At 39.5% G+C, this 15623-nt stretch overlaps 1 protein-coding gene across 5 annotated transcripts in view; it reads left to right on the top strand.

Annotated features, from left to right (window-relative positions):
* The window catches only part of LOC106947982 (protocadherin-1-like), a 267399-nt gene extending 252445 nt beyond the window's left edge, over window positions 1-14954 (top strand). For 4 of the 5 annotated variants that reach the window (XM_015033365.1, XM_015033364.1, XM_015033363.1 and 1 more), the window contains one exon: window positions 10290-14954. In XM_015033365.1, coding sequence (XP_014888851.1) covers window positions 10290-10717 — 428 coding nt within the window. In that variant the 3' untranslated portion in view covers window positions 10718-14954. The remainder of the gene's footprint in view (window positions 1-10289) is intronic. The other variant, XM_015033370.1, reaches the window with a different exon arrangement.
* The last annotated feature ends 669 nt before the right edge of the window (window positions 14955-15623 follow it).

Below are 15623 nucleotides of genomic sequence, written 5' to 3'. Positions count from 1 at the left end.
AAAAAAAAAAAAAAAAAAAAAAAAAAAACAAGGTGCTAGCAGTTTTATGGTGCTGGGATGCTTTTTTGTCAGTGAGGTTGGAAATGATGATCAAGGTAAGTACAGAGGAAATGTGGAAAAAAAAAAAAAAAAAAAACCAACAAGGGGATGCAGAGGACTTGAATCTGTGAGCAGCTTCACCATCAAACAGGATAACAAAATTTAAACATGCATTTTGAGCAAAACTGGGATGATTCACATCAAAGCATTTCCATGCACTCATGCTATTTTGAAAATCTACGAAAGGCATGCATCATTTTTTTTTTTACTTCACCATTATGCAGCTAATGTTTGTTGATCTAACTGATCAACCCACAACAAACACATCAAGGTTTGTGGTTGTATCATTATGAAATAAGGAAATATACAAGGTACTTTGATATGTATCTAATAAAATACAAAGCATGTTTATTGATTCTCAGTTATCATCCTCTGTTAGAAAAAGGAATGATCATCCTCCTTAGTTGTTTGCAGGGTTTCTCATTGAACATGCTCAGCACCTGAGCTGCTTCAGAAATAAGGAAGCTTGACAAAACTTTTAGGTGAAAACCTGAACAAATATGTTGATTTTGCTGCAAAATTATAAGAAGATAAATTGTGCCTCAAACCATCTCCATCAGGGTGTACAACTATAAGTTTTAAAATTTGAAGAAGAATGAGGAAATCAAGAAAATCTTAAATTAAGGGTTTGTTTGAAAATTTAAAACTTGTTTTACTTTGCAAGATGACATGTTGTTTTGATGCTACTGGAAGTGTATGAATTGATTTTTGGGAATCAGAGAAAAGTAAATATATCAGGTGTAGGGAAGAACGGAGGAAGGCTTTTCTTTTCATTCATACTGTTGTGTTAGCAGGTGCGTTTTGGAATTGAAGCAGGAAATGGGCTTCTACCTCGCAGGAAGCAGAGACATATATCTGACGGAGGGGTGGAGTCATTTTAAACACGTCTTTCAATCCGTTCATGTCACAAAGGAGGACATAAAGAGAAAACCCTGTGGAGCAGAAACAAAAAAAAAAAAAAAAAAAAAAAAAGACGACCCAGAAAGCAAAGAGAAAGCACAGCATCTTTTCTTGCACTTTTTAAGCCTGTTTGTTTTCTGTTCTGCCTTCAGAGGGAGTCAGGGGTGAATTAATTTTGGATTTGGAAAACAAGGGAGGGGGGTGGAGTGGTTGTCTGTCTAATAACCTTTCTGCATGAGGCATGGAAGGAGGGGTGGACTTCTGAAAGCATCAAATGTTAATGTTTGAACAAAAAAAAAAAAAGATTTTCATCTTTGCTGCTCTCTCCTGCTAATTAGTGAAAGAACGGCTGACATTTAAATATCTAATATCCTCATTTTTCTTTCCCTCCATCTCTGAGATAAATCTGTGCCTCCTTTTCCTTCATTTTCTGCCAAAACCTTCTCCGACCCCCCCCCCCCAGGTTTTATGTCGTTTTTTTTTTTTTTTCCCCTTTTTTCTCCCCTCCCCCCCCCCCCCCCCCCCCCCCCCTCGCTCTCCGTCCTCGTTCCCAGCTCTGTGTCGATTAATTAATTGCCGGCTAATTTAATTTCTCAAAAAGTAATAACTTGTTTAAGCATGAATAAAGACTGACAAGGCAAAGTTCTAATCTGCCCAAAGTTTAATTAGAGCCGGCAAGGTTTTCGCATGGAGCCAGACTGGGGGGTCAGAGAGAGGGAAGAGATACTGAACCACAAGGAGGGAGGGGAAGAGTGAGGCAGATGGGGGTTGACCAAGCCTCTGGGAATGGACCGGGCCTTTAAGGATGATGAAGTGACAGCTTTTGGTTCGCACAGCTGTGGAAGTCTAACAATGTATCATTTATCAGTAAAAATTCACAAGAAGAGGACAATAGCTGGCTTTCGATCAAACTGGTACAAACGCTTGCTGCAGTTCATCTTCTGTAATGTGGTCTATAGGGCCAGAGAAATAGATATGGAGGGCTGCTCTTAGCCCATGGCGATGAATTTGACACATGGTTTGGAGGATTTAAAAAAGTATGGTTTTAAAGTAAAAGCTGATCAAGAAAAAGTTTTTTTTAAGCATAGACCATTCTGGAGTTTGGGTAGAGATTCTCCAGGAATGAGAGTTTCTAAAGCCAAAACACAGGAGCACTGAGGACATGGGCTATATCTGTTGTTTTCTTGAGTTGGTCATCTCCTAAACTGGCTCTAGAACACTCTCTGTTCCTTAATAGAATATAAGGTAAACATACGTATAAAAACCCATCAACATAGCCGTCTCTGCATCACATTTGCATTTCTTAAGATTAAATAATATTTCACAAATTTTCACTTTTCATGCCTTATAGAAATAAATACCGATTTGATTTGAATTATAAAAAAATAATAATAATTAAACACACAACTGTTATCTTCAAAATCTATTTCTGTGGCCCCTTTTGGTCCAGAAAGCACAGGAATAGCTGTGGCAGGTTATATTTGGTCCACAGGCCTTGAGTTTGAAATGTGTCCAAAAAGCAACAAAAAATAAAATATCCCTTTGGAATAATCAGAGGTCAAACGTATTATATGAAGAGCAACTAAGTGATTAAAACTAACACCCAAAATCAACCAGACAACATCAGTGAAAATTTATATTTGAACATTTGTCCATAAAACAAACACAAATTGCCGTTTCATCTAATCCGTGCATATTTTTCGTTTATAGCCCGGGTTTATAGTTGCTCACTGAGAGTAGTTGGTCCAGTTTCAGCCGGCTATGACCTGCCAACAGTTCTGCATGAAGGTTCAAGGGATTACACGCTTCTGCATACAATTTCATGGCAATGACACTGAAAGAAACATTTCAGCTATTGTCAAAGTGTCAGCTAATGTGTCCATTTGTAAGAGATAAAAACACATTATCCTGAGGAGGTTTATGTGACGCCTGTGCTGTTGCTACTATCATTTTGAGGGAAGGTTGGGAGATGGTTCTAGAAAAGCTTTTTATTCTGATGATTGTAAAATCTTTATGGGAACATGGAGTACAGAACACACTGATACGCCAGGATCACACAGACCTGCTGGGGGAAAGAACACCAAAGACAGGAGCTAGTGTGTGTTGTTCAAGCATCAGTGAACTGAGCCAGTGTGTGTGACACTGAATACAGATTTGGGTTTACAGCAGTCTGTCTCTTACATTAAAAAAAAAAAGCCACACACCAACTCTAAATAGTGTTGTTTTCATGAAAAAGTACCTGCTATGTATGGTGAATAATGTCTTCTGGGAGCAGTATCATTTGAATCTAATGATGTTCTGCTGGGAGGACAGTTCAATCCATCCTAGTTCAGATATGTATTCAAAGTGATGATGAACTGTCAGTGGAAATAGACCGGGAACAAAACATGCAGTCAAAAGTAAAGGAAATTTAATGTTGTTTTATGTCTGTCTGGCACTCTTAACACCTTCACAGACCAAATGTCTACAAATCTGGCACCAAACCAACGTAACTTTTCTGCCAAGAAGGAAATCATTAAATCTAATGTTAGCCATTCAATGATTCTGCATTCTTTGAACACAAAAAAAACCTACAACCATTCTATCTCATCTACTCGTCTTAGCCCTCTATGTCGGGCAAAACAAAATGTTGATATTGCAAAAGGCAAGAAAACAGGTACTAACAGTCTAAATGCTAAAATGAAACAGTTGCACACAAATTAATTTCCCACTTAATTATGTTTGAACTAAAATCCTGTGACTAAATATCATTTACTTCAGTTTATATGGTCTTTGTACATAATGTTGTGGAGTGCACTACATATGCAGCAAAGCTCTACAATACCCCGAATCGCAAATGTCATTGCAAGACATTACCATATTGGCAAAAGGCTGCCTTGATGCAGTATTTGTCGGGATATTACATCTCAAGTGTCATGCATGCAAATTCATCAAACCTACAGCCGTTGGTGAGCATGCTGACCAAAAGTCTGCAAAGGTGACATATTACTGTAGCTCTTACTAGTCACTATATGCTTATACAGAAACGGGTTGCAAGGGCAGGAGTTTCAGCAGAGATGCTCAGACTTCCCTCTGCCTGGCCTCCTCCCACGTGTCCTGGGTCATCTTCTGGGGCTGAACACCTTCTGATCGAGGTGTGCAGCGGGTATCCACAATAAATACCTTAACTGACTCCTTTCAATGTGGAGGAGTAGCAGCATTGAATACAAGAAACAAGGACACTTGCAAATGTTGCTGGTGGGTTGCGATGTGACCAGAGGTATGGAAAATAGCATTAGTCTGGATTAAAAAATTAAGTAGCATAATTTTAACACCTGAGATGGAGAAGCTTGTCAACGAATAAACAGTTTCCCCTTGGGGATCAAAAAATATATTCCTTTCTATTCTGTTTAAATCTGAGGTGCAGACTCTAGCATTTGATTTAAGTAAAGTGAATTGCTGCTCATGCTATAAAATGTAAATCAGAATGTGTTAACTCAGCAAAGCAAACAACAAAAATAAAAATAATCATCAAATGGCACAAACAAAGAATGAGTTGTGCTTGCAAGATAAAAACCAATATAGCATGCTCAACTGAACTCAAATCCAGTAATGAGAAATGCCAGCTCACAGATATTTTGTTATTAATATGTTTGGAGGTTAGGACAAATTCTTAATTGTATTATTTCTGCTGTAGAAACAATAAAAAAATAAAAAAAATAAAAATTCTTGCTTATTGTTTCATACTAACCAGGCCTAACAAACGGCATATTTTACAACTTGTTAAACTACATAGTTGCTGACAATCACGTCTAATGGCCCTTGCACATAACTGGGTAAAAATCAAAAGAAACTGTTTTCAACTTTATTTGCACATCAAGAATCAAAACGCCATATATTGTATATTTAGTTTTTTTTTTTTTTGCCAAGAACATCGTAGTTATAGCCCTCAGGAAATGAGTCTAAGCCACTGAACTTCTAAAAGCGAAGGTGTGTGGGCACTGATTGCAGCAGAGGAAGCTGTAGCGCGTCTTTCTCCTGCACGTCTTTCAGCGTTCAGAGGAGCTACACCTCCTCTCAGTCCTCTATTGTTCCTGTAAGATAAATTGAAGCCATTGTCATAGACAGAGAAAAGGCTTTAATTGAAGGTTTTCCTGTAGAATTTGATGCAACACAGACTCGCTCTCTCTCACACACACATACACACATATATGTATGCAGAAAAACCCAGCTTCAAAGTAATTAAACACATTAACACTTCAAGCAGAAGCGAGAGAAGAGAGGCTCTCTTTTGTGTACATTCACTTCCATTTATCACCACGGATTGAGCGGCGAGAGGGGAAGCTTGAGGATTTAGCATATCTCTGTGAATAAAGTGATGGAGCGGAAAAGAGGAGGAAGAGGAGGAGAAGGATGAGAGAGCCAATCCGCCTCGGCTCTTTACTCTAGTCGACAGCATAAAATGTCAGATACTCATCTGGAAATTATTTCCATTTCATACCACTGACATCTTCCCAAGCGGGGACTCTGAAATCTAATTAGTTTGACCAGAAAATGGTGACCAAGGTATCGGAGTGTATTATGCACAGAGAGAGAGAGGCCAGCAGGGCGAGTGAGGGTCCCTGAGGTTAACTGCAGCTCAGCAGTATTGATAAGGTGGATAAAAAAAAAAAATAAAAAAAAACAACTTTGGATGCCTACTCCATTTTTAAAAAGGCCCTGCTAATAATGGCAACCTTGAATTTGGCATTTGAGTTTTGTGAAAGCATCATTGCCAGGTTAGGGTGCTGCGGAGAGAAGGCAAAATTGTCTTGTCCTCGAGGGGTTGCCCCAGAACTTTTCAAACTTCCCAGAGTGCAGAGAAGAAAGCTGAAGGCCTTGGCATGGCTGGAGAAGCATAGTTGCTGCTTCAGGGGAACTTTTTAAGCTGATAAGTGTTTTGTGATGTTTGTTGCCCTGGGGAGTTTGGATTGTTAACTGCAGTTGTCATCATCACGCCTACAAACCTAAATGTGCAGTGTAGAGCAAAAATCATTCTGATCTCCAGTCCACCCCGTAGCCAAAACAGCTCTGGGAGGTTGACAAATCTTGTCAATGATGACTTTTAAACATTTTATAATCCATCACGTTTTCTCGTTAGCTTGAGCTTCCAAAATTCTAAAACAGCCTTTTTGTCATCACAATAAATTGTGACATGGAAAAGACTCAGGAGACATATTTGTTCACTTCTCAGCAATGCAGTAGAGCCCTGGCTTAAGCATGCATTTTTGGGGTGGCTACAGTGGATCGGAAGTAGAGTCTGCTACCCATATATGGAGGCATTAGTCCTCAACACAGCCATCACGGGTTTGAGTCCCGACCCGATGATGTCTTACCAAAGATCGATTAGACAAAATGTTAGTTTAACACGATCGCATCATTTGTAAGAGAGTAAACATTCTGTGAAAAATACAAAAGCAGAATTCCACATTCAGACTTAATGCAATGACCACATATTGATTCTCAATATGATTTACCGATGCAGATGTCTTCAAAGATACAAATGTGTATATATATATATATATATATATATATACACTATATATTAACTATATATATATAGTTAATTTGATTGGCTGCACATCAGCTCATGCACAGAGTGGAAATAACAGAGTGGATGTATGGAAAGAGTGAAGTGAATTAATGGTGCACCCTTTTTTTAAACTGGGCAGAACATCAAGTTTTTTTTCAAGTACACAGGTTCAAGTCCAATTCACGTCTCAAATCATTGGTGTAAAACTCCAAGCCAATTCACAAATATAATTTTTCAAGTCAAGTCTAAAGCCATAATAACAATACTCAAGTCTGACTTGACTCAAGTCATGTGAATTGAGTTAATGCCTGCAACTTGTACATACTATAATTGTGTGATATTTAAATTTACAGAAGTGGATTTGGTTGTTCAGAACACTTGGACCATATGTTATAAATGTGGTGCCTTTGTATTAATTACAGTTGACTTGTCTTTCTGTAAATGATCAAAATGTTTTGGCAAAATTTAGAGCTGATAAAAATGTAACCAAGACCTACATTCTGTTCCTCATAATCCCACACCAAGCTGTGATGTCCCTGTACTCTATATTTTTTTTCTATGCTGAACAGCACAAATAGAGTCTTGATAAATGCCAGACATTAATCTGAAACGCCCAGCACTAGTTTTTTGGCAGGAACAACCTTGAGATAATTTAACTACTTTCAGAGCTTCAGGCGTTGTTGAGCCAAAAACTATTTGAAGTGTTCCTAAGAGAATGAGACCACAAATATAAAAGGCGTCATATACTCGGAAGAACTCTGTTATATGCTGAACATTTAGCTTTGGTGAGGGTCAAAGATAATCTCCAAAATCCCAAGTGACCTCTCATATGTAAAATAAGGCCAGCTTTGATTTCTGTGCCGTACTGAAAATCCTCTTTGGCCATTTCCATGAAGACTTGTCCCACTGTGGTGTACTTCCATAATTTAACATGAAGCTGATGGGAATTCCTCAGTGTCTCTTAATGTATGAAAATTAAGAGCTGCCACTCTGCAAAGGCAGTATAACATACTTTAAAACAGTTCAAGCCCATTAAGTTAAATTCTGAATTTAATTCAGAGGCAATAAAGGCACAATAATAAGCTGACAACAGCCGAGTCAGCGGTATCTAATCACTTTACCTAAAATCCTCTGCAGTTGATGCAGGATGCCCAAGCAGTGCTACAGAAAGGCCGGTATTGATCTCTCATAGTGACTCCAGCCCACACTGCCCAAACCCCTCCCTACTATCAGGCATTAGAATCAGCTTTATCTAAGACTGTGATCAGTTAGTTCTTGTGTTTAATTAAGAGAAACATGACCACTATTGGACCGGTCTTTGATTAAATCAACACATCCCTGTGTTGCAGGATCAAAGATTCGATCACATCAGATTTTACACGTTTACATCGGTTGGTGGAGAAACATATGGTAAAAAAACAAAAAAAAAAAAAAACGGCTGAAGGTTAGGGATAGGATACAGATAGTCTAAAGAGCTTCCGAAAAGAGATCATATAATGTTAAGATCTAAGAGGACATTTGTTTAGCTCCCATGTCTGTGTTCTCTGCAAGAGGAGAACCCAGAGTTATTCAGTGAATTTAGAATAAAATTGTACTTTTCAGCTTGTATTTTCCCTTTGTACTTAATCATTATACTCTTTCTTTTGACAGCTTTGTTGAAAACCGCATTGCTTAGAAAACATTAAGAAATGTAGTACTTCGCCGAAGGACGATCATGCATCGTGTTTCAAGTATTTGAGACTGGGTCACAGGTCTTCATATCTTGCAGAGCAAAAAATACGTCCAGGAAGATCCATTCTCCCATTGATAGCTAAGAGGTGTTCTGTCTATTAATAAATGGCCAATTTTTGCAAAATTTTATTTGACAAATGTTGATTTCTTTTTTTTTTTTTTTAATTTAGATAGAAAATCCTGTCATTGTAATTTTTATAATTCATACACACCTAGCTATTACAATGTTGATGATTTGGAAAAAATGTTTCTAAAAAAAAAAAATAAAAAATACAGCAAGCAACAAAATGCTATAAATGTAAATCCAGAAATTAAAAGGAAGCTAAGGAAGCGATGCCCCGATCAGACCAGGTGTTGAAGATGTTTTGTTTCAAAGGCTGTACAGTTTGATCCTGTTCTCAAGATATTTGAGAACATGATCACTATTTGTTTGATTTGAGGTTGCACACGTGTGTAGAACTGATTCTGGAGGTGGTGCAACACAGGAAAAAAAATAATAAAAAGTACAAGCCAGTCAGAGGAAGGGCTCTAAAAGTTACAAACCCGGGTTTTTCCTGCAGGATGTGATCCAGCTGAACCCACCTGCTGCTGGGTTACATCTGGAGCTCTCAGGAATCCCTGTTCCATGTGACTCATGCTGACACAACAATCAGAGGCACCTATTAAGCAGGAGCTCTGAACTAAGTAGTTGCTGGCACATGACTTAACAGTTTCTGCAAGCAACTTGCTTTTGCATGGGAAGTGCTTAAAAGCCCAAATCCGAGCCAGCGGCAGCCGTGAGAATGTGGGGAGGGGAGTGTCGGCCACTCAGCACTCCCCTGGATTAGAACGGACACGTCAACCGGCAAACAGACAGAAAAGCCGACTGCAGCTCCTTTAGCAAAATATAGGCAATGAATGTCAATTATACATGAAGCGGAGGGTATTTTGAGAAATCAGCAGCATTCCTCAAGCGGACCAGCTCTCCCTCCTGCCTCCTCCCTGCACCCGCTTTCCATCCCTTCACCACGCAAGTCTCTAGCCTGGAGTATCAAAGAATGATCTAATGTCACGCACAGAAGAAAGGTTACTCTCTGCATACGCATTGATATTTCTGCTTCCATCTCTGACCTTTTTCTGTTCTGAGCTGTGGTGGGTTTTTTTTTTTAATGCAAACTTAGCCTAGCTGTCTGTCACTTTCTGTCTGCATAAGGGATTCCTAAAGCTCAGGAAACAAGAATATATATATATATATACATATATATATATTTTAAATTGTAAACTTGAGAATTCAATTTAAAGTAAAAAAATAAATAAAATACAACCCAGTAAAAACAAATCAAATCATAATCAGTTTATGTACTGTTGTTTTTTTTGTTTTGTTTTTTATTAGTTTCCTCAGTAACATTATTAACATCTTATTAAACCTGAAGTTGTTTGCCTTCTTAAAGCCAGCTGATCCTGTTTCACGCTCAGCAGCCAGTTTCACGAGGTCTCCATCTCTGGGCGTTAAATTAAACAACATTCCTGCCACTTTGTGAACTATTAGTGACTTGAAAAAACAACCATGAATTTAATTGATTTCCTTCAAACGTTTTGAGCTTAGCGTGGAAAAGAGTATAATGTTTTCATCAGTGCTCTCACCAACATTGAACTTTGACAGTGTCCTTATTTGTTTTTTTATACACAGAAACATTTATTGCACATTTTTCTTGCAAAACCTAAAAGGTCAACATTCATGACCAGGAAGAGGGATCTGTTTTCTGTCAAGCAGTAGGTAACTATTAAAAAATATATATTTTGAATATTGTTAAAACTATCACTATGCCTCGATAGTATGAGAGATATAATTTAGGTCCTTCCAGTTCCTACTATCAGTACAGTGGTAATACTGCAGTAATAGCATTTTTACAACGCATTTTTCATATACACACAAGCTTCATCTCCATCTCATGCAACCACTGTTTGTTTGCCAGATTTTCTACGTAGCTCATCCTTATGCTTTTCTGTTTTGTGTGTCTTACTGCAGACCTCAGGCCCCTTCCAGACGTGGCAATGACCGGTAACTGCACACGTGAGTGCACCGAGTTTGGCCACTCTGACTCCTGCTGGATGCCCGGCCAGCCTTCCCCCAACCGTAAGGTCTCCAAGAATGCCCCCAAGCTCTCCACCTTCGTGCCTTACCAGGAAATGGACGGACAGGAGCATCTGATGGCCAACGGCAGCCCGAAGCCCATGGTGACGGAGGAACGTGGGACGGGTGGTGGCGCTGGTGGCAGCAGCTCCAAAGTGGCCAGCATGAGGTTCATGACCCCATATAGCAGTGCCTACCCGGGGAGCGGAGACTCATCTGGCAAAGACTGTGGCCTCGAGGAGATCCCACTGAGCCAGGCAGCGGAGTACCACTCTGCTACCACCCCCACTGGCCAGACCTCCAAGAGAGAGATCTACCTGTGAGGGTCAAGCTCTCAACTTTAAATCCCCCAATGATCCACGTTGCCGCTCACCGCCTCACCTCCGACCTCCTCACAGCCACCCCCTGTGCCTACAACTCGCTGTGCCGCAGCACGACTCACCCTTCTTCCTTTTTACAACTGCATCACCGAACAAGGCTTTAGAACACCCCCGCCCCGTCTTACTGCCGCCACCGCTGACACTCCCCTCTAGAAACCAATCAAATGTAAGAATAGACACATGAGAATGGAAGAAAATTCAGTTTTAGCTGCTGTGGATGGAATGTAAACAATGCCACATAGTTGTGATGATTTCATGGGAAACTATTTAGCTCTTCACGTATTTGAGTAAAATTTTTGTGTGTGGCATTACGCTTTGTCGCTGTGTCGGAACAGAAAAAGAACAAGAACTTCACGGGGGGCTAGGGAAGAACTTCTTGTAAATCCTACTTAAGTATACTGTGTAATCTTATCTATCCTCAACTTTTTTTATTTTATTTACTTTGTCTTTGTTGACTTTGGAGGCCGTAGGAATCGCATTTTTTAGTCAAGTTGAATTCAATCAACGGAAACGGCTCATTGAAAAGACGTTTGCAGAAGCGCAGCTGTTTCACAATCACCGGAGTTGTATCTTAGTTTTTTGGCAGAACAGATCCTTTTTTCAGTGTACAGAGCTGTAAATATTACAAACAGTGACAGAGGAAACTGCTGTGGCTCTCAGTGTGGATCTGTGGCTGTTGTGCTGTCTGCAGATCTTCACGTATCGTCCCTTTGATGGACTGAAAATCTGGGCGCACACAGGGTAACAACATCGCAGCATTCAGTGTCACACTGCAGGAATCTGGACTCTTGAGCATCACCGACGGTGCCAAGTTACAACCACAAGACTTTTTGTTGTTTAAGTGTTTTAGTTTTTTTTTTTTTTTTTTTTTTTTTTTTCCGTTTTTATCTCTGCAGCTTCTCAACACTGCTTCTGTGGGGAAGTGCATCATTTTGTTTTATCAAAAGGAAGCTGACTCAGAGGATTATAACCTCATGTTGTTCTCAGTGGTTCACCATATTATGGTAAAATGGACTTGTTTAACAGCTAAATATAAACACACAATCTTCAACATGTGTTACATTCCCATTTCATGTTTACTGATGAGAACCAAAAAAAAAAAAAAAAAAAAAAAGGTTTTGTGATAGAAAGTTCTGTTGCCACCAGAACACAGTGTTCATGTTTCAGAACAAAGAACGACAATACAGACATTGTAAAAAAAATAATTACAGCCTTCTTTGGTTCTATGGGGTTTTATGCCTGAGGATGTATTAAAAATGATCTGGTGTTTATAGGTTCTAAAATTATTTAAATCTAAACCTCAAATTAAGGAATGCCCACAACAAACTCCACATTATTTGTAATTTTCAAAACTAAAACAAAGTAATGTCAAATAGAAACACCATACAGCTAAACACACCATCAGTGTGGAGTTTAATCTCGAAAGCAGAAACAAGCTGCTGCTGGGGAGACGCTCCTAAAAAAACTAAAAGCTGTAGTTTGGGTAGTTTTCTGTCATGATATGTGTATGTTTTAACGCCATGCCAAGTCAGAAAGACAACCTTAGTGATCTCAGAGAACCGATTGTTGCTCAACTTCAGTCTGGGAAGGGTAATACGATAATTTCATAATCTCATACCAATTTGAAATCTATCCTTCTACCTAGGTAGATGAATATTATTCTGTAATCGAAAGAATTTACTTCCAGGATACTGATGGAGTATTGACAAAATGTGTACATTGGTTTTACCTATGCTGTGTTATTCTCAGTACATCAGTTGGCTTTTTATGCAGAAAATTCTTTCCAGTTCTCACGTGTTTTGATTTTCTCAAGGTATAAAATTCCAAAATGGAAGCCACTTGTGGTTAAACCCAACTGAGCTGCAGGAAATATGTGGGGTCTTGGCATTTTCTTTATTTCTAATACCTACAATTTAAAGTTGAAATGTCCCATTATAAAAGATTGAATAAAAACAAAAACATCATAAAGGTCCATCCTGTAGGGAGCAGATGTGAAGTCGAAAATCCTCTCTGCATGTACTTTCAGCACAGCATTGGTGTAATAAAAATTACACAGATTTTCAGTCAAACCTCAGTGATGATCAAGTTATGCTCCAGTTTTGGTACAAACACAAACAAACAAACAAAAAACACACACAAAAAGAAAAAGCGGAGTATTTATCAGAAAGTCCGGCTGGTCTCAGATGGCGTCAGTCGTTCCGCTGCTCCTGCAGCTAGAATATGTTAAGCACAGTGTTCATGAAGACTGTTTTGTTTGTTTCTGCAGCAGCTGTTTCCTGTTGATACTGTCCACTGCAGCTGTCCTCACTCCTGAGTGTTTGACTTTAGAGAACGTCTCCCTGCTGCGTTTGTTAACTCGAAAGAAGAGCCCTTGGGTCATTGTCGCCGCTCGTTAGTTTCCAATTCTTTCCCACCTCTGCGTGAGGCCGAGTTGCTCCATGTTTAGCAGGAGTATTTATTAAGCCAGTTTGCTGTGTGAGGTGGGAGGGGGGTGCAGCCGGGGAATGTGGCAGACAGTTGTTGTTGCGCTCCGGCCACACAGAAATACAGGATTAATGATGTCTGAATGGGCTTTCGTCCACGAACACTCCCACTCCCCCACACATGGAGCTCAGCGGAGAACGTCTAATTACAACCTGAGGCTCTGCATATCACCAGTGATAATTTGCGTGAGGAAAAGGGAGTTGGTGTGGAGGTTCAGTCATTTCAGGTCTTGTTCTCGTGGCTGCTGAAAATGATCTGAGATTTCACCTGAACGGACGGAGACCAGCAGACGAGGATGAAAAGAGGATATTGATTAGCCTGCTCTCTGAGATAGTTTAGCTTTTAAAATTAAATACACTGAGTCAAGTGCTGACATTTTCAAAGTACACACCTTCTTTTGCAGACACAAACAAAATGAAGTAAATAAAAACATTTATATCTTAGAAAAATCCTAGAGTTTAATAAACTTAAAATGCACAGCGATGCATTTTGTACCATTTAAGTTAAACATGCCTGTTTATCATATCCACAAGGTGAGATCGATGTCTTTCTCGAGTGAACAGGAGTGTAACTGACTCATTAGTTTGGTTTCTTTGCACTCAGCACTTCCAGCCTTCACAGTCAGAGCACCACACCAAAGCAACATAAACAAGCTGAAAGTCTTTGCAAGTAAACTGATTACAAATTAGGGTCATCAGCTGGGTCAGGCAGGGTTAATGTCTCGTTTCATGAGGCAAGCAGCTTGATGGAGCATTGCAGATTGCTTCTCTCTAGCTCTGTGTTTTTATCTCCAATGTAAAATCATCCGTTGCATATCAGACAGCTAATTGCTTTGTGTTGTGCTTTATATTTGGCTCAACTTGAGGTAAAGCTTGACGTGTGGGCTCTTCTGCAGCTCTTCTCATGATCCAGCCTCTGAATGAAGTTTGATTTATTCTCGACATATCTGCCCGTTCAGTAAATATGCTCATACAATGACACGCATACATCAGCCGTCATTCAGCTGCCGCTCAGCCCTGCCCGCTGAAGAGATTTAGAGCTCATGATCGCTGCATGCTCCTGCGGTGATTTAACGCCCGAGCTCAACTGTCTGATTGATTATTTACAGGCGTTTCGTGGCGGTCCACCTTCGCTCTCTGCTTCCGGCTCCTCTGCTGTGTCCACCGGCTGCTTGGGTGCGTGGTCAGAGTCCCGGTTGGCCTGTGTTGTGCTGAGTGCGGTGTGTGGTGGAAGGATGCAGAAAAAAGGTCTAGAGGTCTTGTAGCGTCAGCTTAGTCTCAACCTTTTGGCACCAATTAACCCCGGAAGAAAACAACCACCCTCTGGTAACCTCTGGCGATCTTTGGCGAACTCTGCGATGTTAGTTTTACCTCAAAAGCAAACAGTGCTTTGGTGTTTGTGTGCGTACTCACTAAGAGATTAGTTTGCTTATTATAGACATGAATAGGTTTAACACTTTTTAGTACAGATAAACTTAATTAAGCCTAGATAAAACATTTTGGCTGGGACTCATTAAGTTCTTCCAAGCTGGTAGAATGAAGTCAGTTCCCTCCTTTATGTACATTAGATATGCATTATTATCAACTCAATCAGTCTGATTGGCATCATCAGAGGGATTGATCCAATCAGTCTTCCTCCTAATTTTTCAATTCATAAGAGATTGGACATAAATGAGCTAAAACGCAAAAAAAAAAAACACCATATCATGATGGAAAACCAGTCCTGTAATGAAGGAAGGCATTGCTCTTTTCACTCGCAGTGAAGATACATATCATTCCCTAATTTGTCAATTAAAGCATAGTTGTTTAATTTCTTGTGACAAAAATACTTTGAGTAAAGTTCGCTCATGAAACGTCAGTGAGATAAAGCCTGATGTCAAGAAATGTTTGTCACAGCTCATGGATAATTCGATCAATATTTGTTTCCAAAACACTGTACAAACACAGCAAAGGCAACAAAGAAGTGCTTCCCATAAAAACAGAAGGCAACAGGAAACAAATGTCACAGAAAAGAAATGTCAAATAAAACTAAACGTGGAAAAAAAATGACCCCAAGTGGTCTGAACTGTGTAGGCCACATAGTGGTCACAAATTTGAGGAACAAGGTCAAAGGCAGTTGTGTTAATCATTATGAGGAAACCTGAGCAAGTTTATTTGTATAGGGCATTTAAGCAATAGGGCAAATCAAAGCCCTTTAGATAAATAAAAAGAATCAATGTCAAACAATCAAAAACACCATTACAATGCAGTGCTGTAATAAAGAAAATAATGACAAGTTGGAATTCAGATTAAAATGAACGATGTTCCAGCCTTTCAAAGGTAGCTCTAAACAGACGAAACAAAAAGCAAAAATTACCTTCATCTAC

This window comes from Poecilia latipinna, unplaced genomic scaffold (genome assembly GCF_001443285.1).
Source record: "Poecilia latipinna isolate Pla-1442-1.1 unplaced genomic scaffold, P_latipinna-1.0 Scaffold266, whole genome shotgun sequence".
Taxonomy (NCBI): Eukaryota; Metazoa; Chordata; class Actinopteri; order Cyprinodontiformes; family Poeciliidae; genus Poecilia; species Poecilia latipinna.
The sequence above is the reverse complement of the archived record's forward strand: the minus strand, read 5'-3'. Positions and strand labels throughout refer to the sequence as shown.